General features: G+C 42.1%; 3 protein-coding genes across 6 annotated transcripts in view; 1 reads left to right on the forward strand and 2 right to left on the reverse strand.

Moving 5' to 3' along the window:
• LOC115569907 (uncharacterized) overlaps window positions 1–26,894 on the forward strand; it is a 40,358-nt gene that overhangs the window by 8,909 nt on the left and 4,555 nt on the right. The window contains exons 1-4 of one of the 4 annotated variants that reach the window (XM_030398126.1): window positions 8,344–8,466; window positions 22,252–22,326; window positions 23,595–23,754; window positions 24,070–24,271. The gene's annotated coding sequence lies outside the window, so the exon portion shown is untranslated. Of the gene's footprint in view, window positions 1–8,343; window positions 8,467–19,315; window positions 19,439–22,251; window positions 22,327–23,594; window positions 23,755–24,069; window positions 24,272–26,191; window positions 26,211–26,894 lie in introns of those variants that run through there. The other 3 variants (XM_030398125.1, XM_030398127.1, XM_030398129.1) reach the window with 3 other exon arrangements.
• Window positions 959–3,230, reverse strand: LOC115569901 (uncharacterized). Its single transcript, XM_030398117.1, has one exon. It carries the CDS (start codon window positions 3,142–3,144, stop codon window positions 1,144–1,146), a length of 2,001 nt encoding a protein of 666 aa, XP_030253977.1. The 5' UTR covers window positions 3,145–3,230; the 3' UTR covers window positions 959–1,143.
• Window positions 13,859–15,301, reverse strand: LOC115569830 (NACHT, LRR and PYD domains-containing protein 1b allele 2-like). The gene has a single exon (XM_030397994.1). The coding sequence runs from the start codon at window positions 15,185–15,187 to the stop codon at window positions 13,859–13,861; it is 1,329 nt and encodes a 442-aa protein (XP_030253854.1). The 5' UTR covers window positions 15,188–15,301.

Here is a 26,894-nt window from a genome sequence, read left to right on the forward strand (position 1 = left end):
CAGTACAAAAACATGTTTTCTTCCTTCTTTTGTTCCTTTTTCACCCACTGGAAACAAATCATCCAACACCAGAGACTTAAACAATATTAGTACTAAAGGATATTAACTTTTACATTCATACATAAACATATAAAATCAGAAACATGTGCTTATTTGTCAGAGCAGTGTTTTAAACAGAAGCCTCTCATCTTGTTTCATGACAGTAAAGTTCTGACTCAGTCCAAACAGCTCTCACATTATTAACCAGCAGGTGACTCCCCCTGCTGGCTGATGAAGGTATAACATCAACTAAAAACAGCTGTTATTTTGAGACACAGTAAGATGAGATCATTTGTTGAACAACAGAATAAGAGGAGGGACATTAAGTTCCTTTAAGATGAATTTAAAGACTCACACCAGGCTGAAAAGTGTTGTTTCTCTTCACCCACATGAGGTCATGATCTCACCTGGAATCAATGTGACTCAGCTGCAGAGTCACAGTGTTACTGACACTACTGACAATAAGTGACATCTAAATAAAAGGGCTACCTGAATACAGACGCTCTACCTGCTGTACCTGAGGAGTCCCATTAGATTTTAGCTGGAGTTCAGATTCAATGACACCTGGTTCTTGTTGGGGACTTTACAGAACGCAACATGACAGCAACAAACACAGAATGTAAGAAAATAAACAGACAAAACTGCTGAAATCAAACATACGAAGACTCAGTGATCAAACAATCAGGTGATAAACATCATAACAGTGAAACAGACTGTGTTCAAGATATCTGGTTAAAAATGTCATAAAGATTCATTAGTTAAAAAATATTAAACATTTTAAAACTGTCCATATCTACAATTCTGACTTTTGTTCTGAGAGTTCTGACTTTGAACTCAGGGTCCTGGGATTGAGGTCAGAGTTCTTGCTTCGGGCTTGGAGTTATGACTTTTTTCTCCTTATTCTTACTTTGGACTCAGAGTTCTGGGATTAAGGTCAGAGATCTGTGAAGGAGGTCAGGGTTCTGGTTTGGTTGTTATAGTTCTGGGTTTGAGCTCTAAGTTTTGGGAAAGGCTTTCAGAGTACCAGAAAAGAAGTTCTTTGGAAACCCTTCTCTGTAAACACCGGGTCGACAGGTTCTGCCTGCATCACCTGTTTGTTGAGCTTCAGATCAGGCCAAGATGTTCACAGAGGAAGGGGTCGACCTCACAGAGGAACTCGATCATCTCTGAACTGGCAGCTTCACCTTTCATCCTCACTGTGTCGATAACAAAACGAGCTTTGTCTCTTTTGTTTTGCATCTCGTCTGCTAACTCCCTCTCAGAATCAGTCAGCACCTTTTTCTCAAACAGTTTGTCCAGCAGACTCTTGAGAACAGGTCCTGATATCCCCTCGATGAAGCTGCTCCGTATGTCAAACAGCTTCTCGTGTGAAGGCAGATTCAGAGCGCTCTGTCTACAGGACTTTGTTAGTCCAGCAGATGAAAGACAAACTCGTCTCTCCCAGACACTGTGTCTGTTGGGGTCTCTCAGAAACACTTTAATATGTTTCAGGATTTTCTCCAAATCCACCTGGAATGATGTAAAGTAGTTGTCATAGTTGTCACTGTGAAATTTTGTTGTTGTTGGTTGAACTAGAACTGAGTCGTCTTCAGGACAAGTGGACAGTGTGTATTCCTGCCCTGGCAGCAACTCACAGTATGGGGATGTCTCTGTGTAGAGCTCATCTCCAACATGTTTCTTCCTGGTGCGCCGCACATCACTGAGCACGACGTTACCTGGTAGCATCAACACATTGAGAAGAGATTCAAGATCTTGATCATTTGGGGGCCTGTAGAACAGCAGAACCAGCGCTCGGACCGGCTCAGGAGGTGAGTCTTCATCCTTGACGTTACCATAACCAGAAAACCCTGAGATGTTGATGATCACATGAGTTTCTGTTATCCTATGAGGGGGGATGAACTCGATGCCCTCATCATTCAGGTGAGCGACTGACAAGAATTGACATCCAGCTGTGGATGGAATCTCACAGTGTGGGAGATGAAGCCGACACACAGACTGCTGCAGACATTTGATGTCAAACAGGGGTCCTGCAGGCTTCTTGTGATGTTGGGCCAGTAGCCTCCTGTCCCAAGAGACAATCCTGTAAACCACGTCCCCTTCTCCCTCCATGTGGAACACCAGGCCCGTCACACTGCACTGGTACAGGCCTGGGCAGGAGCACAGGAACCGGTAGCTTTCATCGTTGTCATCAACAGTGATATCAGGTGTAAACTCCTCAAAGCTGCTTTTTAACGGTATGTCAGGTAAGCTCTCTGATGGTCTGAAGGTCTTGTTCTCTGCACAGCTTATTTGACTCAGTGAGGGAACGCTGTGAGAACGAGGCAAACAGCTGGAGCCTCTTTGACTCCAACCAGGATCTGAGGACAGCTGGAGGTGAGGACGGGTCAGCTGGGTGTTTGTGACTGAGGAGCTCACAGCTGTAACAGGTTCCTCCACTTTAACCAGGACGTCACTGTCAGCTGCGTCATCAGAATGCCCAGACATTATCTCAGATCTACTTTCTTCACCTTTAGTGTAGAATATAGGGCTGCAGCTCAATTCTTCCATAGTATCTAAAGTTAGATCTAAGTCGGATAATTTTGCAGGAGATTTACTCATATTGTCTGGTATTTTAAAAGTGGATGGACCAGCTGTTTCATGCAGTTCATTTTCCCTGTTATTATCCTTACTGTTTCCTGGTGTAGCATCTGATGCAGTGGAGAGAGTCTTCATCAGTCCTGTTTCTCTGAGTGGACCAGGTGAAGGTCGATCTAACGTGTAGTCAGATTGATCAACAGTAGAAGCAACACCAGGGGAAGATTTCTTTGATTTCTTCTTCCTTCTGGAGCTGTGGCTTCTTGATTTATTTTTATGTTTCACAGCTGACTTTATTTTGCTGCGTTCTGAAGTGTCACAATCAGAGTCAGAGGAGTCAGTATCATCAGTCATTTTAGGTATGTGCTTCGTAGATAAGTCTAATGACATGTTGGACATGTATTCAGCCTGTGTTAAGGTCCTGGGTATTTCACTCAGTGAGAATGGGTTATAAGAAAGAGAGAGAGATGACAACTGTGCAAAGAGAGGCTTTTCAGTTGAATAGTTCTCAGCAGTAACAGGTGGAAACATTTCTTCTCTGGCTCTACCGTCAGGCTTTTGAGGGTCAGAGTGTATTTGTGTTGAACTGGAATCAGACAGAAAATGTCCTCTGACTGATGTTCCAAATAATGGCTTCCCTGCACTGGCTGTTCTCCTGGTATCATCCTGACTGTGTCCTGGTGTAGCATCTGATGCAGTGGAGGGAGTCTTTATCACTGTTTCTCTGAGTGGACCAGGTGAAGGTCGAGCTAACATGTAGTCAGAGGAATCAGTAGCAGCAGTCACCTTAGGTACATAATTCGCATATTGTGAAGAGAATAGATGATGGTCTGAGAATGGAAGATGGAGGGATGACTGAGAGCTACATTGGTTGTCATAGGATGGGAGATGGGAGAGAGAAGGAGAATATCCTATGGCCCACCTTTCATTTGACAGGCCTGGGTCTGGTTTATCATGACCAACCACTGTGCTACTGTATGACTCAACTCCCTTTCCTCTGTCATAAAATGAGTATGAATCTTTGTCGTCTGTGGTGGAGGGCTGAAAGGTGGACGGACCAGCTGCTGCATGCAGCTCAGTTCTCCTGGTATCATCCTGACTGTGTCCTGGTGTAGCATCTGCTGCAGTGGGATATATTTTCTTACTCTCTCCAAGGATTAACTCATCAGATGAATACAAACTAAAGGAAGCTCTCATTTGTTTCCCCATTCTCCAATCCAAGTCGGTAGGTAAACGTTCAATGGGTGGGTTGTTAAGAGAAGGAGAATGTTCTGTGTGTGCCCTTTCATATGATGGTATATATGGACTTTGGGCATTATTCCAGCTTGATGTAGGCGAGGAAAAAGGGGAAACATATAACGGGCCTGTGTAAGCATTGTAAGGCACTGGTCCGGACAATTCTTCTGTAGGGGACAATCGGGAAAATGCTTTGAGCCTTTTTTGATGTTTGAGTAAAGGAGAAGGAAGACCATCCCCCCTGATTACACTGGATGATCCATAAACAGGGAAAGAGCAAGTGGAGGCAAAACTGGAAAACAAACCGGTGACTTCTTGTCTTGGCGGTTTATCAAGAACATTCAATGTGCTACCAGATAACTCAACTCCCTTTTCTCTGTCATAAAAACTAGCAGAGTCTGAATCTTTGTCGTCTGTGGTGGAGGGCTGAAAGGTGGATGGACCAGCTGCTGCATGCAGCTCAGTTCCCCTGGTATCATCCTGACTGTGTCCTGGTGTAGGATCTGCTGCAGTGGAGAGAGTCGTTATCAGTCCTGTTTCTCTGAGTGGACCAGGTGAAGGTCGAGCTAACGTGTAGTCAGAGGAATCAGTATCAGCTGTAGGATGCTTTGTAGATAAGTCCAATGACATGTTGGACACGTATTCAGCCTGTGTTAAGGTGCTGTTCTTAGCAGAGGGTACTTGACTCAGTGAGGATGTGTGATTAGAACGAGAGAGAGGTGAATGCTGTTTGAGGTGAGGGTTTTCAGTTGAGAAGTTCCCAGCAGTAGCAGGTGGGAACATTTCTCCTTTGGCACTACATTCAGGCTTTTGAGGGTCAGAGTGTAATTGTGTTGAACTGGAAGCAGGCAGACAATATCCACTGCCTGATGTTCCAAGTAATAGCTTCCCTGGACTGGCTGATTCCCTGGTATCATCCTGACTGTGTCCTGGCCTAGCATATGCTCCAGCGGTGGACGCGTAGGAAGAACGTGGAAAATGGAATGCACTTTTGAGGATGGACTGATAGCTGGGAGGTGGATTGTCATAGGATTGGAGACCATGAAGAGGACGATGTGCTCCGACTAATCCTTCATATAACAGTCCTGGTTGAGGTAGTACATTGTGGGTGGCCTGTTCTTTCTGTTTTTCTCCACTGATGGATACTTTGAGATCCTGGGCACTGCTTTTAGTCCATGGTTCAACATGAGGCGTACTGTTCATGATTGTTGTTGGCGGTTTATCATAAACATCCACTGTGTTACCAAATAACTCAACTCCCTTTTCTCTGTCATAAAAACTAGCAGAGTCTGAATCTTTGTCCTCTTTGGTGGAGGGCTGAAAGGTGGATGGACCAGCTGTTTCATACAGCTCAGTTCTCCTGGTATCATCCTGACTGTGTCCTGGTGTAGCATCTGCTGCAGTGGGATACGTTTTCTTACTCTCTCCAAGGATTAACTCATCAGTTGAATAAAAACAAGTGGAAGCTCTCATTTGTTTCCCCATTCTCCAATCCGAGTCGGTAGGTAAACGTTCAATGGGTGGGTTGTTAAGAGAAGGAGAATGTTCTGTGTGTGCCCTTTCATATGATGGTATATATGGACTTTGGGCATTATTCCAGCTTGATGTAGGCGAGGAAAAAGGGGAAACATATAACGGGCCTGGGTCAGCATTGTAAGGCACTGGTCCAGTCAAGTTTTCTACAGCAGACAACTGGGAAAATACTTTGAGCCTCTTTTGATTTTTGACTAAAGGAGAAGGAAGACCATCCCCCCTGATTACACTGGATGATCCATAAACAGGGAAAGAGCAAGTGGAGGCAAAACTGGAAAACAAACCGGTGACTTCTTGTCTTGGCAGTTTATCACGAACATTCACTGTGCTACCGTATGACTCAACTCCCTTTGCTCTGTCATAAAATGAGTCTAAATCTTTGTCCTCTTTGGTGGAGATCTGAAGGGTGGATGGACCAGCTGTTGCATGCAGCTCAGTTCTCCTGGTATCATCCTGACTGTGTCCTGGTGTAGGATCTGATGCAGTGGAGAGAGTCTTCATCACTGTTTCTCTGAGTGGACCAGGTGAAGGTCGAGCTAACATGTAGTCAGAGGAATCAGTAGCAGCAGTCACCTTAGGTACATACTTCGCATATTGTGAAGAGAATAGATGATGGTCTGAGAATGGAAGATGGAGGGATGACTGAGAGCTACATTGGTTGTCATAGGATGGGAGATGGGAGAGAGAAGGAGAATATCCTATGGCCCACCTTTCATTTGACAGGCCTGGGTCCGGTTTATCATGACCAACCACTGTGCTACCGTATGACTCAACTCCCTTTCCTCTGTCATAAAATAAGTCTGAATCTTTGTCGTCTGTGGTGGAGGGCTGAAAGGTGGATGGACCAGCTGTTGCATACAGCTCAGTTCTCCTGGTATCATCCTGACTGTGTCCTGGTGTAAGATCTGCTGCAGTGGGATACGTTTTCTTACTCTCTCCAAGGATTAACTCATCAGTTGGATCAAAACTAGAGGAAGCCCCAATTTTTTTTCTGGTTCTCCAATCAGAGATGGTAGGTAAATGTTCAATGGGTGGGATGTAAAGAGAGGGAGAATATCCTGCGGGCTCCCTTTCAAATGATGGTATATACGGACTTTGGGCATTATTCCAGTTTAATGTAGTCGAGGAAAATATATTGTGAGTCGCTTGTCCTTTCGATTTCTCTCTAGGTCTGGACCCTTGGAAAACAGTGCTGAGCCGTTGTTTTTGTGAGGGAGAAGGAAGACCATCCCCCCTGTACACACTGGGTGTCCCGTAAACAACGGCAGCGGAGAAAGTTCCGGGGAGCAAACTGCTGACTTTTTGTCTTGGCGGTATACCATGACCACCCACTGTGCTACCAACTCGATTTTCTCTGTCATAAAATGCATAGGAGTCTGAATCTTTGGACTCTTTGGTGGAGGGCTGAAAGGTGGACAGACCAGCTGTTGCATACAGCTCAGTTCCCCTGGTATCATCCTGACTGTGTCCTGGTGGAGGATCTGCTGCAGTGGGATATGTTTTCTTACTGTCTCCAAGGATTAACTCACCAGAATCAAAACTAGGGATGTAAGGAGAAGGAGAATATCCTGCAGATGCATGTTTACATAATATTCTAGGTACATCATTCCAGTTTGATGTAGATGGGCCTGGGGAAGGTGGTATATTGTGAGTCACTTGTCCTTTTGATTTTTTTTCAGGTCTGGACCCTTTGACAACAACTTTTTGTTTGCGTGAAAGAGAAGGAAGAATACCCCCCCTGATCACACTGGATGACTCAAAAACAGGGAAAGAGGAAGAGGAGGCAGATCTCGGCAGTTCATCTTGAACACCTTCCTCTAAACACTTCTCATCTGCAGTCATCTGATTTTCTGAGACTGAAGTTTGACCTCCTTGATTTTTGTGTAACGACTCATCTCCATCTTTCGTCAGCTCTTCCTCTTCAGTCTCTGGTGAGTCATCTGATTGCTTACCACAGTCTGTATCATGCTGAGCAGGGTGAGGAGGAGGAGGAGTAGGAGGAGGAGGAGGAGGAGAAGGTGCTCCCTCTGTTTGCTCCATCTCTTCTTTTCCTTTTTACAACTCGATCTCAAATAGAAACTTTTATAACAGCTTTGAGTTTTTCTTCTGGTCCCAGAGCCTAAAATAAAGCAGAGGATTGAAAAATAAATTCCTTTAAAAGTTGTTTTAGACTTTAAAATCACATCTTAAATGTTAACTACTTATAACACTGTTGATAATCAATAATATATTGATCACTGACACTAGAAGAGAGAGGATGCGTTTCATACCATCGTTTTGGCATCTAAATGTGTGGAAACCTGCAATAAGACTTTAGGAAACAGCTGCTGTTCCTCAAAAACTGCTTTAATTACATTGATATAATGTTTTGTTTAATTACATTTATGTTTTCTGTCATTCTACAGAAACGCCCACTTTAAAAAGGACAGATGTCTGAAAATGTTCTCCTTTTTTAACATTTAAACTTTGACCACACTGTTCCAGAGCTCAGCGACTCAAACACTTATAAATAAAATGTATTCAGTACTCAGCTGACTGATGTTACTGTCAGCTGCATGCTTCTGTGGTTTTCTTGCTCAACAGATGTTGAGGAAGTGATGACGTAGTTCTCCTCGGACATGCCTCTTTGTTCAGGATTTCTCTGTCCAAACAGAGCTGAACTGCGTTTTGGCTCCTGTTTGAGGAAACATGTCTAACGTTCAGTCGCTGTATCAAAGCTGCTGGTTTTTACAGAAGATGATGAAATAAAACGGATCAACAGGAAAACCACATAACAACCACAGACGCGTTCGGTGGACCAGTTAACATAGTCCAGTTCTCTCTAAATCTGTCGTACGACCAGAGACAAAGTCATCCTGTAAAAATAAAAGTCTGTGAAGTAACTGTGTGTGTGTGTGTGTGTGTGTGTGTGTGTGTGTGTAGCCGTCAGTGTTGTCTCTTACCGTCTTCAGGAGTCTCTCTGAGTTCGGTGTGTTCTCTTCACCGGTCGGTTCGGACAGCTGTAGTCCCTCTTTGGATCTTGTCAGAGGACGCAGGCGGACTTTTACGCACAGATTCCTCCATCAGTGTTGCTCATGTGTGATGGTAACTGACACATTTCCTCAGTGAAGGGGGCGGACCTGGTAACACTATATTTATACTTTCTGTGTTGTTTTCCTGTCGGGGTGATTTTGCTGTGAGTTTTCAGCGCTGACGGAACCACAACCACTGGACTTCTATGTGTTGGAGTGAGTGCCGAGTTTATGGTGTTAAAGCATATACCCACCCTTAAATCACCCTTTAGTTTAATAATGACATTTAAACATCACTTAAAGCTGCAGTCTGGAGTTTTGAGAATAAAGTGGACTTATTTGAATAATACCGCTAACAGGTCAGTCCTTCAAAGCCCCTCCCACAGAGGAGCCTGCCATGCACGAGCAGGCTTGTAACCATGGTAACAGAGGAAGCCAGATAACCAAGATGGCGCATTCAAAATAACAACAACAGCCCTGATAAGCCCTGATTGTTCTATTTCTGACCAATACAACTAAATAGAGCTCAACAGTGACCGCCCACTTCTTTTTTAATGGCTCTGGCTCCGGAAGTGAATTTGCCATTCATTTACTCCATTGACGTTTCATAAAATCTGTATATTAAGAGTTTTAGGCCTGGAGCCAAGCCAATCAGCTAGGAGATGAATAATGACCAAAAAACATTAAATTCGGCACAAAAAAAATTTTGGAAAACAGAGAAAAAAGCAAAGGTACAAGACTGTGTACATAATTATCTTAAGAATAAAGGAACTACTCATCCATAAACCACTGTGAATGTAACAGCGATGTCTCTGATTGGTGGAGCTCGCTGTTACCATGGAAATGTTTACCAAACCCGCAAATTTCATGTTCAGCTGAACCCTTCAGAAACTCTTATCCTCATCTCTAAATGAACGCAGCAGGTCAGAAAGTGAAATCATGGAGGCTGGTAAACGATCGTAGAGTTCAGTGTTAGCAGTAACGAGCTAACATGAAATTTGCAGATTCTGTAAACATTTCCATGGTAACAGCAAGCTCCACCAATCAGATACGTCGCTTTTACACTATAGGATTGTGGGTAGTGTAGTACTTCTGCATGACATCGCAAATAAAGCATGTTTTTCTTAAAACAAGGTTAATATCATACGGACTTGTGGCTTCTACAGGATCATATGTCATCGTTTGACAGTCTGATAACTCGTGGTGAGTCTACTTTGGATGGTTACGACATTATGGCCAATGATCGAAATCTCTATGCAGAATATGAATGGCATTTTAACTTCCGGAACCTCACTGTTCAGCTCTATTACAATAAGGAGTGCCTCATGCAGATCACTGTAGATATCCAGAGTAACAAACAATATTCCTCACATCGCTGTAGACAAAGTTATCAGGTAATCACTCAGGTGATCATCATCACCATGCTGCCTTTCTGAAGCATGAACTTTAGTTCTATAAACAAATTCAGCTCGACAGCAACATTGTACAGCGATATTATAATAACAATAATAATAATAATCATACATTTAATTTGTAATGCACTTTACATTTAAACAAATCTCAAAGTGATATAATCTTAAAGTGCTAAGTGATATACGCTATTGCAAGTATTACTCAGCTTCGTGGTTAAAACATAGAATGAAACATACAACAAGCAGGGGTCCTTACCTGTCCTGCAGAAAAGTCCTTACAGATCCTGCAGCTCCTCCACCTCTGAAATGATGCTCAGATATTTATCCTAGTTTTCTCTCTGACTCGGTCCAGTTCTTTGTTTTTACACTGCTTTCTTCATCAATCTACTTATGTCTTCTCTTTGACGTGGGCAATGGTGGGGCATTAGTCTCTGTTGTTGTTGTCTGTTCTCTGCCACTGTTTACAGTTTGAGCGGGAGCTAGAGTTCTCAACGGGTCGGCCTGGCCCGACAAACCCGACCAGACCCCGTTTGGACCGAATTCGGGCCAAAAAAAAATACGCAAATGGTCCGGGTCGGGTTGGGCCTCGGGCTTCCTTTTTTATAAAACACATTTCATAAAACACATTTCTTACAGGTTGTAAATTATATAGACCTATTGTTTGTTATCAATCATCGCTGTTCACTTGTGATGAAGAGTCTGGCTGCCTGCTTCATGGGGAGGGGCAGACGTGGACCTGACGCTGCTGCGTAAAGTTACGATAACAAGTGTATGAGGACAACAATGCAGGCGCGTGGGGGGGGTCAGGTTCGGGCCGGGTTCGGGCAGACAATTCATGCTGGTGTGTCAGGATGCGTCGGGTTCGGGCTTAAAAACCCGCGTGCCGGGTCGGGTCGGGTTGTAATTTTCAGGCCCGTTGAGAACTCTAGAGGGAGCTTATCTGACCAGGTGAGAGCAGGCACTTTGCCAGCAGGTAGGCACCAGAATGATTGACACTTCTCAGACACTCTCCTTGGCTCTGATTGGTTGTATTTAGCCAGAAAGGTGGATTCCCCCAAATCAATTATGGCCACTGGGTAGAGCCACAGACAGTTGACCTGTGTCTGATTCTACTGTCAGATCATAATGACAATTTTAGCAAATAAAACAAAAACTTTATACTTTATAGTAACTTTATTATAATAATCATAAATAAATAGTAAATGTATAGTTAACTGGATTTAGTTAAATAATTTCACTGTTAAGAAACAATGAAATTATTCATAAAACATGTATTAAGTAATTGTTGATAAATGAACTACATATTATTTATGAATGATCTACAGTTTTATAAACAACTTCTCAATAAACAACTTCAAATAAATGGTTTATAAAGCATTTTGTTGCTTCTTAAAAGTGAAATCGCTGTTAATTGAAGTTTGATTAACTATAAATGTACCATTTATTAATGATGGTCATTATAGTGTTACTGGTGTCAGTACTTTTTAGCATAGAAATAAGATTAAATCAGTTTAATACCGTTAAGTCAACATTGGCCATATTTGTAACTTCTTCTTTGTCTTCTGCCAGAATTTGAGTCTAATTTTCATCTATTTGCTGGCACTGATATAATTTCCTAATTGTTCATTGGTTCTGTCAAAATGCAGAGATTTATGCTGCAGTTCTCAAAATGTTCTGATGGGTGGGTGGTGGGACTTCGACAGATACATTCAGTCAAATAAAGTATGAGCTGGTGATTACTGTCACAGTTTGTTTGTTTGTGTCCTGACTGTGACCTGATATTCACAATGACGAGCATAAACGGTTCATTCAAGTGCTGAAAAATAAAATTTTGTCCATTTATCTGCCGCGACTTGTAGCTAATATCAGAAATATGGAGTTAAATGAGTCACATCAGGCCAGAATATGAACCAGAAACAGGGTTTACCCTGAAGGTCTTGAAATCAAACTTAATAAGTGCGTCCACGTGTTTTTTCAGCATAGATGAGTGTTAGTGAATGTGAAGTTCTCCAATTTCAATCACAACAGCCCACAACGTGAGCTGGTCAGTGTTTCACATCAAAGTTTCATAAAGGAACTCACGAGGTGGATGAATTATTTGGCACAACAGATTTTGGGCCTACCGAGAGATTTACATCCAGCTGTTGTTTGTTCAGACCAGCCAAGCAGACACTCAACAAACAGACCAGATATCTTTAATAGAAATTACAACAGACATTTCACCTGAGGTCTGAACTGAGACAACCTTTCGTTCAAATCTGGTGTGATTTACTGAGTACTGGGTTACAGATGGTGTTACCACTTAATGACTTTAATGCACAACTACAAATCTCTTAATACATCCATGATGCACCAATAAATCCTCCTGTAGGTTTGATGACAGCACAGATCCTTTAAACAGCCTTAAAATGTCTTCAATTCAGTTTCATAAATATTCATGAATGTAAATTATTCTGTATCCAAAATGAGACAAATTTCAATCTTACAGTCCAACAAAAAATGCACTTTTAGATCAACGTCAGTTTCAATATTAGAGAGTATTTACTGACATGAATATTCAGTGATACAGTAACAATGATACTCATGTACAAAAACATGGTTGCTTTCCTTTTTTTGTTCCTTTTTCACCCACTGGAAACAAATCATCCAACACCTGAGACTTAAACAATATTAGTACTAAAGGATATTAACTTTTACATTCATACATAAACATGATATAAAATCATTAACATGTGCTTATTTGTCAGAGCAGTGTTTTAAACAGAAGCCACTCATCTGGTTTCATGACAGTAAAGTTCTGACTCGGTCCAAACAGCTCTCACATTATTAACCAGCAGGTGACTCCCCCTGCTGGCTGATGAAGGTATAACATCAACTAAAGACAGCTGTTATTTTGAGACACAGTAAGATGAGATCATTTATTGTACAACAGAATAAGAGGAGGGACATTAAGTTCCTTTAAGATGAATTTAAAGACTCACACCAGGCTGAACAGTGTTGTTTCTCTTCACCCACATGAGGTCATGATCTCACCTGGAATCAATGTGACTCAGCTGCAGAGTCACAGTGTTACTGACACTACTGACAATAAGTGACATCTAAATAAAAGGGCTACCTGAATACAGACGCTCTACCTGCTGTACCTGAGGAGTCCCATTAGATTTTAGCTGGAGTTCAGATTTAAAGACACCTGGTTCTTGTTGGGGACTTTACAGAACGCAACACGACAGCAACAAACACAGAATGTAAGAAAATAAAGAGACAGAAGTGCTGAAATCAAACAACGAAGACTCAGTGATCAAAGAATCAGTTGATAAACATCATAACAGTTAAACAGACTGTGTTCAAGATATCAGGTTAAAAATGTCATAAAGATTCATTAGTTAAAAAATATTAAATAGATTCAACATTTAAAAACTGTCCATATCTACAATTCTGACTTTTGTTCTCAGAGTTCTGATCTTGAGCTCAGGGTCCTGGGATTGGGGTCGGAGTTCTGGGAGGAAGATCAGAATTCCGAGAAAACAGTTTGGGTTCTGGGTTTAAGCGTGGATTGTGGTGAGAGGGGGTCAGAGTTCAAAAGAAGAAGTCGGAGTTCTGGAAAAGGGTTAGAATGTTGGTATTGAATTCAGAGTTCTGGTTTTGGGTGTGGACTTCTGATTTTTTGCTCCTAATTCTTACCTTGAACTGAGAGTTCTGGGAAAGAAGACGGAGTTCTCAGAAAAGGGTTGTAGTTTAAGGATTGAAGACAGAATTCTGGTTTTGGACTTTGAGTTCTGATTATATCCTCCAGATTATGACTTTGAACTCAGGGTTCTGGGATTGGGGTCGGAATTTTGTAAGGAAGGTCAGAGTTCTAGGAAAAAGGTTGGAGTATTGGGATTGAAGTCAGAGCTCTGTATTTTAGGTCAGGATTCTTGGTTTGAGCTTGGATTTCTGACTTTTTCTCCAAATTTAAACTCAGGGTACAGGGATTGAAGTTGAAGTTCAGGGTTTGGGAGGAGGTCAGAGTTCTGGGAAAATGGGTTTGCTCTGATGGTATCACCTGTTCATTCAGATGACTATCAGGCCAAGATGTTTACAGAGGAAGGGGTCGACCTCACGGAGGAACTCTATCACCTCTAAACTGGCAGCTTCACCTTTCCTCCTCACTGTGTCGATAACAAAACGAGCTTTGTCTTCTCTGTTGTGCTTGTCATCCGCTGACTCCCTCTCAGAATCAGTCAGCACCTTTTTCTCAAACAGTTTGTCCAGCAGACTCTTGAGAACAGGTCCTGATATCCCCTCGATGAAGCTGCTCCGTATGTCCTTCAGAATCTGGACTGAGCTGCCCTGCACACAGGGTCTCTTTAGTCCAGCAGACGGAAGACAAACCTCTCTTTGCCACACAATGTGAGAGCTGTTGGTGTCTCTCAGAAGCACCTTCATATTCAACATGATTGTTTTTAACGTCACCTGGAATGACGGGATGTAGTTGTCATAGGACTCCTCATCAAATTCTGCATCTTTCGGTTGAACTAGAACTGAGTCGTCTTCAGGACAAGTGGACAGTGTGTATTCCTGCTTTGGCAGCAGTTTACAGTGTGAGGACGTCTCTATGTAGAGCTCATCTCCAACTAATTTCTTTCTGGTGCGTCGCACATCCCGGACCACGACATTCCTCGGAAGCATCAACACATTCAGGAATGATGTGAGATTTTGATCAGACAAAGGCCTGTAGAACAGCAGAACCAGCGCTCGGACCGGCTCAGGAGGTGAGTCTTCATCCTTGACGTTACCGAAAGCAGAAAACCCTGAGATGTTGATGATCACATGAGTGTCTGTTATCTTATGAGGGGGGATGAACTCGATGCCCTCATCATTCAGGTGAGCGACTGACAAGAATGGACATCCAGCTGTGGATGGGATCTCACAGTGTGGGAGATGAAGCCGACACACAGACTGCTGCAGACATTTGATGTCAAACAGGGGTCCTGCAGGCTTCTTGTGATGTTGGGCCAGTAGCCTCCTGTCCCAAGAGACAATCCTGTAAACCACGTCCCCTTCTCCCTCCATGTGGAACACCAGGCCCGTCACACTGCACTGGTACAGGCCTGGGCAGGAGCACAGGAACCGGTAGCTTTCATCGTTGTCATCAACAGTGATATCAGGTGTAAACTCCTCAAAGCTGCTTTTTAACAGCATGTCAGGTAAGCTCTGTGATGGTCTGAAGGTCTTGTTCTCTGCACAGCTTATTTGACTCAGTGAGGGAACGCTGTGAGAACGAGGCAAACAGCTGGAGCCTCTTTGACTCCAACCAGGATCTGAGGACAGCTGGAGGTGAGGACGGGTCGGCTGGGTGTTTGTGGCTGAGGAGCTCACAGCTGTAACAGGAGCCTCCATTTTAACCAAGACGTCATCGTCACCTCCTGCCTCACATTCAGACGGTTGAGGCTTGTCATTTATATTTTCTCCACTTCCTGCAGTCTCGACAGTAGTAGAGAAGTTACGGTTCTGATAATTGTATTGAAACTCTAGATCTAAGTCGGAAAATTCTGATTGAACCTGGAAGTCTGGTAGTTGAAGGGAGGATTGAACAGCTGACACAGTTGACAAGGTGTTTGTGGCTGAGGACTTCACATCTGTTAGAGATGTCTCCATATCCATCTGTGCATCACTTTCAGCTCCTGACGCACTTTCAGACTGCACAGACATTATCTCAGATCTATTTTCTGCACTTTCTGCTGTGTAGACATAAGGGCTCCACCAGTTGTATTTCTCAAAAAGGAATGGACCAGCTGCTGCATACAGCTCAGTTCTCCTGGTATAATCCTGACTGTGTCCTGGTGTAGCATCTGCTGCAGTGGAGAGAGTCTTTATCACTGTTTCTCTGAGTGGACCAGGTGAAGGTCGAGTTAGCATGTAGTCAGAGTGATCAACAGTAGAAGCAACACCAGGGGAAGATTTCTTTGATTTCTTCTTCCTTCTGGAGATTTGGATTTTTGATTTTCTTTTATGTTTCACAGCTGACTTTATTTTGCTGCGTTTAGAAGTGTCACAATAAGATTCACTCATTGAGGAAGTGTTATAAGAACAAGAGAGAAGTGAATACCTTTGAACTTGAGTATCGTTCCAAACAGTAACAGGTGGAAACATTTCTTCTCTGGCTCTACCATCAGGCTTCTGAGGGTCAGAGTGTATTTGTGTTGAACTGGAACCAGACATCAAATATCCTCTGCCTGATGTTCCAAGTAATAGCTTCCTTGGATTGGCTGTTCCCCTGGTATCATCCTGAATCTGACTTGGTGTAGCATCTGCTGCAGTGTAGAGAGTCTTTATCACTGTTTCTCTGAGTGGACCAGGTGAAGGTCGAGCTAACGTGTAGTTACAGGACTCTGTAGCAGCTGTAGGATGCTTCGTAGATAAGTCCAATGACATGTTGGACACGTATTCAGCCTGTGTTAAGGTGCTGTTCTTAGCAGAGGGTACTTGACTCAGTGAGGATGTGTGATTAGAACGAGAGAGAGGTGAATGCTGTTTGAGGTGAAGGTTTTCAGTTGAGAAGTTCCCAGCAGTAGCAGGTGGAAACATTTGTCCTTTGGCACTACATTCAGGCTTTTGAGGGTCAGAGTGTAATTGTGTTGAACTGGAACCAGGCAGACAATATCCACTGCCTGATGTTCCAAGTAATAGCTTCCCTGGACTGGCTGATTCCCTGGTATCATCCTGACTGTGTCCTGGCCTAGCATATGCTCCAGCGGTGGACGCGTAGGAAGAACGTGGAAAATGGAATGCACTTTTGAGTATGGACTGATAGCTGGGAGGTGGATTGTCATAGGATTGGAGACCATGAAGAGGACGATGTGCTCCGACTAATCCTTCATATAACAGTCCTGGTTGAGGTAGTACATTGTGGGTGGCCTGTTCTTTCTGTTTTTCTCCACTGATGGATACTTTGAGATCCTGGGCACTGTTTTTAGTCCATGGTTTAACATGAGGCGTACTGTTTATAATTATTTTTGGCGGTTTATCATAAACATCCACTGTGTTACCAAATAACTCAACTCCCTTTTCTCTGTCATAAAAACTAGCAGAGTCTGAATCTTTGTCCTCTTTGGTGGAGGGCTGAAAGGTGGATGGACCAGCTGTTTCATACAGTTCAGTTCTCCTGGTATCATCCTGACTGTGTCCTGGTGTAGCATCTGCTGCAGTGGGATACGTTTTCTTACTCTCTCCAAGGATTAACTCATCAGCTGAATGAAAACAAGGGGAAGCTCCCATTTGTTTTCCCATTCTCCAATCCGAGTCGGTAGGTAAATGTTCAATGGGTGGGATGTTAAGAGAAGGAGAATGTTCTGTGTGTGCCCTTTCATATGATGGTATATATGGACTTTGGGCATTATTCCAGTTTGATGTAGGCGAAGAAAAAGGGGAAACATATAACGCGCCTGCGTAAGTATTGTAAGGCACTGGTCTGGACAATTTTTCTATAGCGGACAACCGGGAAGATGCTTTGAGCCTACTTTTATGTTTGAGTGAAGGAAAAGGAAGACCATCCCCCCTGATTACACTGGATGATCCATAAACAGGGAAAGAGCAAGTGGAGGCAGATCTGGAAAACAAACCGCTGACTTCTTGTCTTGGCAGTTTATCAAGAACATTCAATGTGCTACTAGATAACTCAACTCCCTTTTCTCTGTCATAACATGCAGCAGAGTCTGAATCTTTGTCCTCTTTGGTGGAGGGCTGAAAGGTGGATGGACCAGCTGCTGCATGCAGCTCAGTTTCCCTGGTATCATCCTGACTGTGTCCTGGTGTAGGGTCTGCTGCAGTGGAGAGAGTCTTCATCACCGTTTCTCTGAGTAGACCAGGTGAAGGTCGAGCTAACGTGTAGTCAGAAAAGTCAGTAGCAGCAGTCAGTTTAGGTATAGACATCCCATATAAAGATAATGGAACATGCTGGAATGCAGGATTGAGGATGGACTGATTGCTGGAAGGTGGAATGTGATAGGATTGGATACGTTGAAGAGGACGATGTGCTCTGTCATAAAAACTAGCAAAGCCTGAATCTTTGTCCTCTTTGGTGGAGGGCTGAAAGGTGGATGGACCAGCTGTTTCATACAGCTCAGTTCTCCTGGTATCATCCTGACTGTGTCCTGGTGTAGCATCTGCTGCAGTGGGATACGTTTTCTTACTCTCTCCAAGGATTAACTCATCAGATGAATCAAAACTAGAGGAAGAAGATGGGATGTAAGGAGAAGGAGAATATCCTGCGCATGCCAGTTCAGGTAATGTACTAGGGACATTATTCCAGTTTGATGTAGATGGGCGTGGGGCAGGTCGTATATTCACTTGTCCTTTCGATTTTTTGCTAGGTCTGGACCCTAGGACCAATTGTTTGAGTGAAGGAGAAAGAAGACCATGTGCCACATGCCCACTGGCTGACCCGTAAACCTGGGAAGGGAAAGTGGAGGGAGGTCTACGAGGCCAACCGCTGGCTTCTTGTCTCAGCAGTTCATCTTGAACACCTCCCTTTGAACACTTCTCATCTGCAGTCATCTGTTTTTCTGAGATGGATGTTTGACCTCCTTGATTTTTGTGTAATGACTCATCTCCATCTTTCGTCAGCTCTTCCTTAGTCTCTGGTGCGTCATCTGCCTTCTCACCACAGTCTGTATCATGCTCAGCAGGGAGAGGAAGAGGAGGAGGAGGAGGAGGAGGAGGTGCTCCCTCTGTTTGCTCCATCTCTTCTTCTCCTTTTACAACTTCATCTCAAATAGAAACTTTTAAAACAGCTTTATGTTTTTCTTCTGGTCCCAGAACCTAAAATAAAGTAGAGGATAAAAAATTTATCATATTATTTATCATAAATCCTTTATAAGTTGTTTTAGATTTTAAAAACACATCTTAAATGCTGACCACATATAACACAGTTGATAATCAATAATATATCGATCACGGACAGTGAAGAGAGAGGATGCGTCTCACACCATCGTGTCGACATCTAAACGAGTGGAAACCTGCGATAAGACTTTAGGAAGCAGCTGTTGTTCCTCAAAAACTGCTTTATTACATTTATATAATTATCAGGTATGTTTAATTACATTTATGTTTTCTGTCATTCTACAGAAACGCCCACTTTAAAAACAGTAAGACATCTGAATATGTTCTCCTTTTTTAACATTTAAACTTTGACCACACTGTTCAAGAACTCTGCGACTAAAACACTTAAATAAAAAGTATTCAGTACTCAGCTGACTGATGTTACTGTCAGCTGAATGCTTCTGTGGTTTTCTTGCTCAACAGATGTTGAGGAAATGATGACGGAAAACCACATAACAACCACAGACGCGTTCAGCTGACCAGTTAATGTAGTCCAGTTAATTCTCGCTAATCTGTCATATAACCAGAGACAAAGTCATCCTGTAAAAGTCTGTGAAGTTATTGTGTCCTGTGTTACGTGTGTGTGTGTGTGTGTGTGTGTGTGTGTAGCCGTCAGTGTTGTCTCTTACCGTCTTCAGGAGTCTCTCTGAGTTCGGTGTGTTCTCTTCACCGGTCGGTTCTGACAGCTGTAGTCCCTCTTTGGATCTTGTCGGAGGACGCAGGCGGACTTTTACGCACAGATTCCTCCATCAGTGTTGCTCATGTGTGCCGGTAACTGACACATTTCCTCAATGAAGGGGGCGGACCTGGTAACACTATATTTATACTTTCTGTGTTGTTTTCCTGTCGGGGGAGATTTTGCTGTGAGTTTTCAGCGCTGACGGAACCACAACCACTGGACTTCTATGTGTTGGAGTGAGTGCCGAGTTTATGGTGTTAAAGCATATACCCACCCTTAAATCACCCTTTAGTTTAATAATGACATTTAAACATCACTTAAAGCTGCAGTCTGGAGTTTTGAGAATAAAGTGGACTTAGCCTGAACATTTGAATAATACCGCTAACAGGTCAGTCCTTCTAAGCCCCTCCCACAGAGGAGCCTGCCATGCACGAGCAGACTTGTAACCATGGTAACAGAGGAAGCCAGATAACCAAGATGGCGCATTCAAAATAACAACAACAGCCCTGATAAGCCCTGATTGTTCTATTTCTGACCAATACAACTAAATAGAGCTCAACAGTGACCGCCCACTTTTTTAATGGCTCTGGCTCCGGAAGTGATTTTGCCATTCATTTACTCCATTGACGTTTCATAAAGTCCTTATATTATGAGTTTTAGGCCTGGAACCGAGCCAATCAGCTAGCAGATGAATCGTGACCATAAAACATTTAATTCGGCGCAAAAAAAATGTTGGAAAACTGAGAAAAAAGCGAAGATACAAGACTGTGTACATAATAATCTTAAGAGTAAAGGACCTACTCATCCCATAAACCACTGCAAATGTAACAGCAACGTCTCTGATTGGTGGAGCTCGCTGTTACCATGGAAATGTTTACCAAACCTGCAAATTTCATGTTCGGGTGAACCCCTTGAAAATGTTTCTCCTCACCTCTAAATAAACACAGTAGGTCAGAAAGTGACATCATGGCGGCTCTGTGGTAAACCATCATAGAGTTCAGTGTTAGCAGTAACTAGCTAACATGAAATTCGCGGGTTCTGTAAACATTTCCATGGTAACAGCGAGCTCAACCAATCAGATACGTCGCTCTTACACTATAGGATTGTGGGTAGTGTAGTACTTTTCCGTGACATCGCGAATAAAACATTTCTTAAAACAAGGTTAATATCATACGGACTTGTGGCTTCTACAGGATCATATATCATCACTTCACAATCTAATAGCTCGTGGTAAGGCCACTTTGGATGGTTACGACATTATGGCCAATAATCAAAATCTCTATGCAGAATATGAATGGCATTTTAACTTCCAGAACCTCACTGTTCAGCTCTTTTACAATAAGGAGTGCCTCATGCAGATCACTGTAGATATCCAGAGTAACAAACAATATTCCTCACATTGCTGTAGACAAAGTTAACAGGTAATCACTCAGGTGATCATCATCACCATGCTGCCTTTCTGAAGCATGAACGTTAGTTCTATAAACAAATTCACTTTTGCTTACCAGTAGCCATACAGACAAAGCTAAACACCGTAGTTAGCATACAAGCTAACAAGCTAGTTTTAGCAACAAGCTACGTAGCTCGACAGCAACATCGTACAGCGATATTATAATAATAATAATAATAATCATACATTTAATTTGTAATGCACTTTACATTTAAACAAATCTCAAAGTGATATAATCTTAAAGTGCTAAGTGATATACGCTATTGCAAGTATTACTGTGACCGCCGCCATCTTAGCCTTGTGGTTAAAACATAGAATGAAACATACATCAAGCAGGGGTCCTTACCTGTCCTGCAAAAAAGTCCTTACAGATCCTGCAGCTCCTCCACCTCTTAAATGACGCTCAGATATTTATCCTAGTTTTCTCTCTGACTTGGTCCAGTTCTTTGTTTTTACACTGCTTTCTTCATCAGTCTTCTTATGTCTTCTCTTTGATGTGGGCAATGGTTGGGCATTCGTCTCTGTTGTTGTTGTCTGTTCTCTGTCACTGTTTACAGTTTGAGCGGGAGCTTATCTGACCAGGTGAGAGCAGACACTTTGCCAGCAGGGATGCACCAGAATGATTGACACTTCTCAGACATTCTCCTTGTCTCTGATTGGTTGTATTAAGCCAGAGTGGTTGATTCCTCCAAATCAATTATGGCCACTGGGTGGAGCCACAGACAGCTGACCTGTATCTGATTCTACTGTCAGATCATAATGACAATTTTAGCAAATATAACAAAAACTTTATACTTTATAGTAACCTTATTATAATAATCATTAATAAATAGTAAATGTATAGTTAACTGGATTTAGTTAAATAATTTCACTGTTAAGAAACAATGAAATTATTCATAAAACATGTATTAAGTAATTGTTGATAAATGAACTACATATTATTTATGGATGATCTACAGTTTTATAAACAACTTCTCAATAAACAACTTCAAATAAATGGTTTATAAAGCATTGTGTTGCTTCTTAACAGTGAAATCGCTGTTAATTGAAGTTTGATTAACTATAAATGTACCATTTATTAATAATGGTTATTATAGTGTTACTGGTGTCAGTACATTTTAACATAGATAAGTTTAGATAAGTTTAATACCTTTAAGTCAATATTGTTCATTGGTTCTGTCAAATTGCAGAGAAATGCAGAGATTTACACTGCAGTTCTCCAAATGTTCTGATGGGTGGGTGGGTGGGACATGACACCAGCACTTCTGAAGTCCTGGCTCCGGCCCTGTTGGTGCGGGTGTGTCAGCAGAAGGTGGAGCGTTTACAGGACCAGGGAAGTGAGGAAGTCGGAGTCGGGCTGTGGCAGAACTCCAATCAGATCGTCTAGAATGGGTTCAAACTTTACAGTACCGTGATCGAACATCTCCGTTCATTAACACAAATTTCATTCTTCAGGCTCTCTGAGGACGTTCCGACAAAAAGGAGTCTGCTGCGTTCAGAATGGACGATTGCGTCAGTCAGGAGGAACAGGTTGGTAAAGTACACACACATTAAGTATATATATGTATGTATATATATGTATAGACGGGGTTCGAGTAAGAATCTGATCTTTGTGGGCAGAAGCAGCTGTGTGACGTCTTGTGATCGGATCTCTCTTTCTCGCTCTTCCTGCAAATATACACATTCAACACGGGAACAAACGGGTACAAAGAAATATCTTCATGTATAAAGTTTGCCGAATCAACATACATGTTGAAAAAGTTAAATGTGTCGTAAACAGCGCTGCACAAAGTTGACACAGTTGCTCCTACCGCAACGAGGCTCAAAATGTAGCGTTTTTTCAAGGGAGTCTGGTGACTTTTTCCACTGACTTTTTACTGCTTGTAAAATTTAACATTTTAATTGCAAGTGTGTTATATTCTTTAACTGATTTGGTGTAAATGTTGAAATCAGTTAAAACAGAATACAAATATATATATATATATATATATATATATATATATATATATATATATGTATATGTATATATATATATATATATGTATATGTATATATATATATATATATATATATATATATATATATGTATATATGTATATGTGTATATATATATATATATATATATATATATATATATATATATATCTATATATATATATATATATATATTGGATTCTATTTATGTTATGTACAAAGTGTTTTATTTGCGGACCCACTACTGCTGTAACGAAATAATTTCCCAGTCTGGGATCATTAAAGTAATTCTATCTATCTATCTAAAACAGTGAATTCAGTCAGATGTTGGCCGGTAAGACGGACATCAGACACAGAAGGAGGCTTTTACAGGCGATGCCGCAACAAACTGACAGTTTTTACAAGGAAAGAAACATCTTAATGTATTTTATTTAATGGGGACTTTAAAAGAAGGTGCCAATGATTTAGAATTAACTGTAGCTGTCACACAAAACTAATTTAGTTTCTCCTCGTGATGCAACAACTCTTAAAATCACACGATTTGTAAAGGGAGTCTGGGGTATTTTCTACACCAAAACACATTACGCTCACTAGTGACCAGTCACTGGCAAGACCAGCATATGTTGTGTTTTGGTGCTGGTCTATGCTGGTTTTTCCAGCAGGGTTGTGTGTAGTTCCTCTGGAAACATGTTTATTTTAGTTTATTACATCAGTAATGTAAAATGTCAGAATCTTTTATCTGCTTTAATGACAGCATACACTCCAGCTGGCATGGACTCCACAAGTCAGTGTAAAACCTGCATGATTTGTGCAACTTTTTACAGAATCGACCCATCCCGGTCCAAAGCTCCGGTGCTGGCAGTGTGAACACCATCACTCCCTGCTGCTCTGAGCTCCCATATAGCTGAAGAACATCTCATAATTTAGTTCGTCCTCCTTTTGCCTTGACGACAGCGTGGACTGGAGCTGGCATGGAATCCACAAGTGAGTAAAAACCTGCTGACTCATGTTGTCCAAATGAGATTTGACAATCCTCCACAAAACATCTTGATGATTGTTCTTGAGAAATGCAGTGGTTTTCTTTATTTCCAGATTGATCCAGATTTTTCATATTTCAGTGTAAAGTGGAAAAGATGTCAATCTTAATTTTGGTGGATCCTTAATTTAACCCCAGCACATGTGATGGAGTCTTTAAGGAGTGTCGGGCTCTTTACAATCACAGTATTTGGAGTCAGCCAGATGATTGATTAGTGATTTATGAGTGAAATTAATGTGACATTTTCTGCTTTGTGTTTTCAGGGCCAAGAAAAAAAACGGGAGCAGAAATCCCTTCAAACAACCTGCTGACACGTTCGAAGAATCTGCCGCCTGCTAGAAGAGGAGCTGTGGAAGAATCGCTCCACTTTGCGTTCCCCAGGCCTCCCGTCTACAGATCTCCTTCCTTTCCCGTCTTTTTTTACCCTGGAAACAGAAAATATAAAAAAGAGATGTCCGGCTCTGGGTATGTTAAAGATGAGTTACATCCAATTGTAACCCCTGGTCCTGATGTAAGGCATCTTGGACGGGTGATCTATACTATAGCAGATGAACTCCAGGAAAGACTCCGTGAAGACGATCATATCAGTTTGATATGTGCAGAACCTACTCCCCCGATTCCCTATGTTATCTTACTGCGCAGTTGGAATAATATTCGCATAGCTTGTTCTTTACTCCCCTATTTACTCCACATTCTATTCCACCATCTACTCCACCATTTAAATATTTTCATGAGGAATGATGGGAGTAACCAGCGTGCTCTGGAGGAATTGGAGCAACAGATTGTATCCCAGCTGACCCGTCCTCACCTCCAGCTGTCCTCAGATCCTGGTTGGAGTCAAAGAGGCTCCAGCTGTTTGACTCGTTCTCACAGCGTTCCCTCACTGAGTCAAATAAGCTGTGCAGAGAACAAGACCTTCAGACCATCACAGAGCTTACCTGACATGCTGTTAAAAAGCAGCTTCTTTGAGGAGTTTACACCTGATATCACTGTTGATGAGGATGATGAAAGCTACCGGTTCCTGTGCTCCTGCCCAGGCCTGTACCAGTGCAGTGTGACGGGCCTGGTGTTCCACATGGAGGGAGAAGGGGACGTGGTTTACAGGATTGTCTCTTGGGACAGGAGGCTACTGGCCCAACATCACAAGAAGCCTGCAGGACCCCTGTTTGACATCAAATGTCTGCAGCAGTCTGTGTGTCGGCTTCATCTCCCACACTGTGAGATCCCATCCACAGCTGGATGTCCATTCTTGTCAGTCGCTCACCTGAATGATGAGGGCATCGAGTTCATCCCCCCTCATAAGATAACAGAAACTCATGTGATCATCAACATCTCAGGGTTTTCTGGTTATGGTAACGTCAAGGATGAAGACTCACCTCCTGAGCCGGTCCGAGCGCTGGTTCTGCTGTTCTACAGGCTTCCAAATTATCCTGATCTTGAATCTCTTCTCAATGTGTTGATGCTACCAGGTAACGTCGTGCTCAGTGATGTGCGGCGCACCAGGAAGAAACATGTTGGAGATGAGCTCTACATAGAGACAACCCCATATTGTGAGTTGCTGCCAAAGCAGGAATACACACTGTCCACTTGTCCTGAAGACGACTCGGTTCTAGTTCAACCAACAACAACAAAATTTCACAGTGACAACTATGACAACTACTTTACATCATTCCAGGTGGATTTGGAGAAAATCCTGAAACATATTAAACTGTTTCTGAGAGACACCAACAGACACAGTGTCTGGGAGAGACGAGTTTGTCTTTCATCAGCTGGACTAACAAAGTCCTGTAGACAGAGCGCTCTGAATCTGCCTTCACACGAGAAGCTGTTTGACATACGGAGCAGCTTCATCGAGGGGATATCAGGACCTGTTCTCAAGAGTCTGCTGGACAAACTGTTTGAGAAAAAGGTGCTGACTGAATTCTGAGAGGGAGTCAGCGGACGAGATGCAAAACAAGAGAGACAAAGCTCGTTTTGTTATCGACACAGTGAGGATGAAAGGTGAAGCTGCCAGTTCAGAGATGATCGAGTTCCTCTGTGAGGTCGACCCCTTCCTCTGTGAACATCTTGGGCTGATCTGAAGCTGAACAAACAGGTGATGCAGGCAGAACCTGTCGACCCGGTGACCTCCTTGATTGTAGTCTTTGTTACTGCAGATCAGTGATGATTTACATGTTTGATTTTCATCCACTTTTGATGTTTGTTGTCATTTTATCTTACCTGACTTTTTTGTTTCAATGCTGCTGTATTTCTCTGTATGTTATCACTGCTTTTCTTCATCAGTCTTCTTATTCTTCTCTTTGACGTGGGCAATGACGGGGCATGTTTCGGCTCTGTTGTTGTTGTTGTTGTCTGTTCTCTGCAGACTTATCAGACCAGGTAAGAGCAGACACTTTGCCAGCAGGTATGCACCAGAATGATTGACACTTCTCAGACATTCTCCTTGTCTCTGATTGGTTGTATTAAGCCAGAGTGGTTGATTCCTCCAAATCAGTTATGGCCACTGGGTGGAGCCACAGACAGCTCACCTGTATCTGATTCTACTGTCAGACCATAATGACAGTTTTTGTGAATATAACAAGAAAGTTACAGACTTTCAACTTTAAAGTTGTGTCTTTGCTAAAAAAGAACTTAGTGACATGAGTAACACTTTATAATAATGATCATTAATAAATGGCAAATGTAAAGTTAATCAGATTTAGTTAAATAATTTCACTGTTGAGAAACAATGAAATGATTCATAAAACATTTATTAAGTAATTGTAAAGAGTAAAGACATCGGCTGCAACTCATCCAAATCATTGTAATAAATAAACTACACACTATTTATTAAGCATTAACCAGTTTATAAACATAAATTGCAACTTTCCAATAAATAAATGCAAATAAATGGTTTATAAAGCATTTTGTTGCTTCTTAACAGTGAAATCGCTGTTGATTAAAGTTTGATTAACTATAAATTTACCATTTATTAATGATGGTTATTATGAAGTGTTACTGGTGCCAGTAAGTTCTTTTTAGCAAAGAAATAAGTTTAGATCAGTTTAATACCGTTAAGTCAACATTGGCCATCATTGTAACTTCTTCT

The sequence above is a fragment of the Sparus aurata genome, chromosome 19 (genome assembly GCF_900880675.1).
Source record: "Sparus aurata chromosome 19, fSpaAur1.1, whole genome shotgun sequence".
Lineage (NCBI taxonomy): Eukaryota > Metazoa > Chordata > Actinopteri > Spariformes > Sparidae > Sparus > Sparus aurata.

Coding starts and splice junctions, on each gene's coding strand:
- LOC115569901 (XM_030398117.1), bottom strand. CDS start 3,144: ATGTTTCCACCTGTTACTGCTGAGAACTATTCAACTGAAAAGCCTCTC.
- LOC115569830 (XM_030397994.1), bottom strand. CDS start 15,187: ATGGAGGCTCCTGTTACAGCTGTGAGCTCCTCAGCCACAAACACCCAG.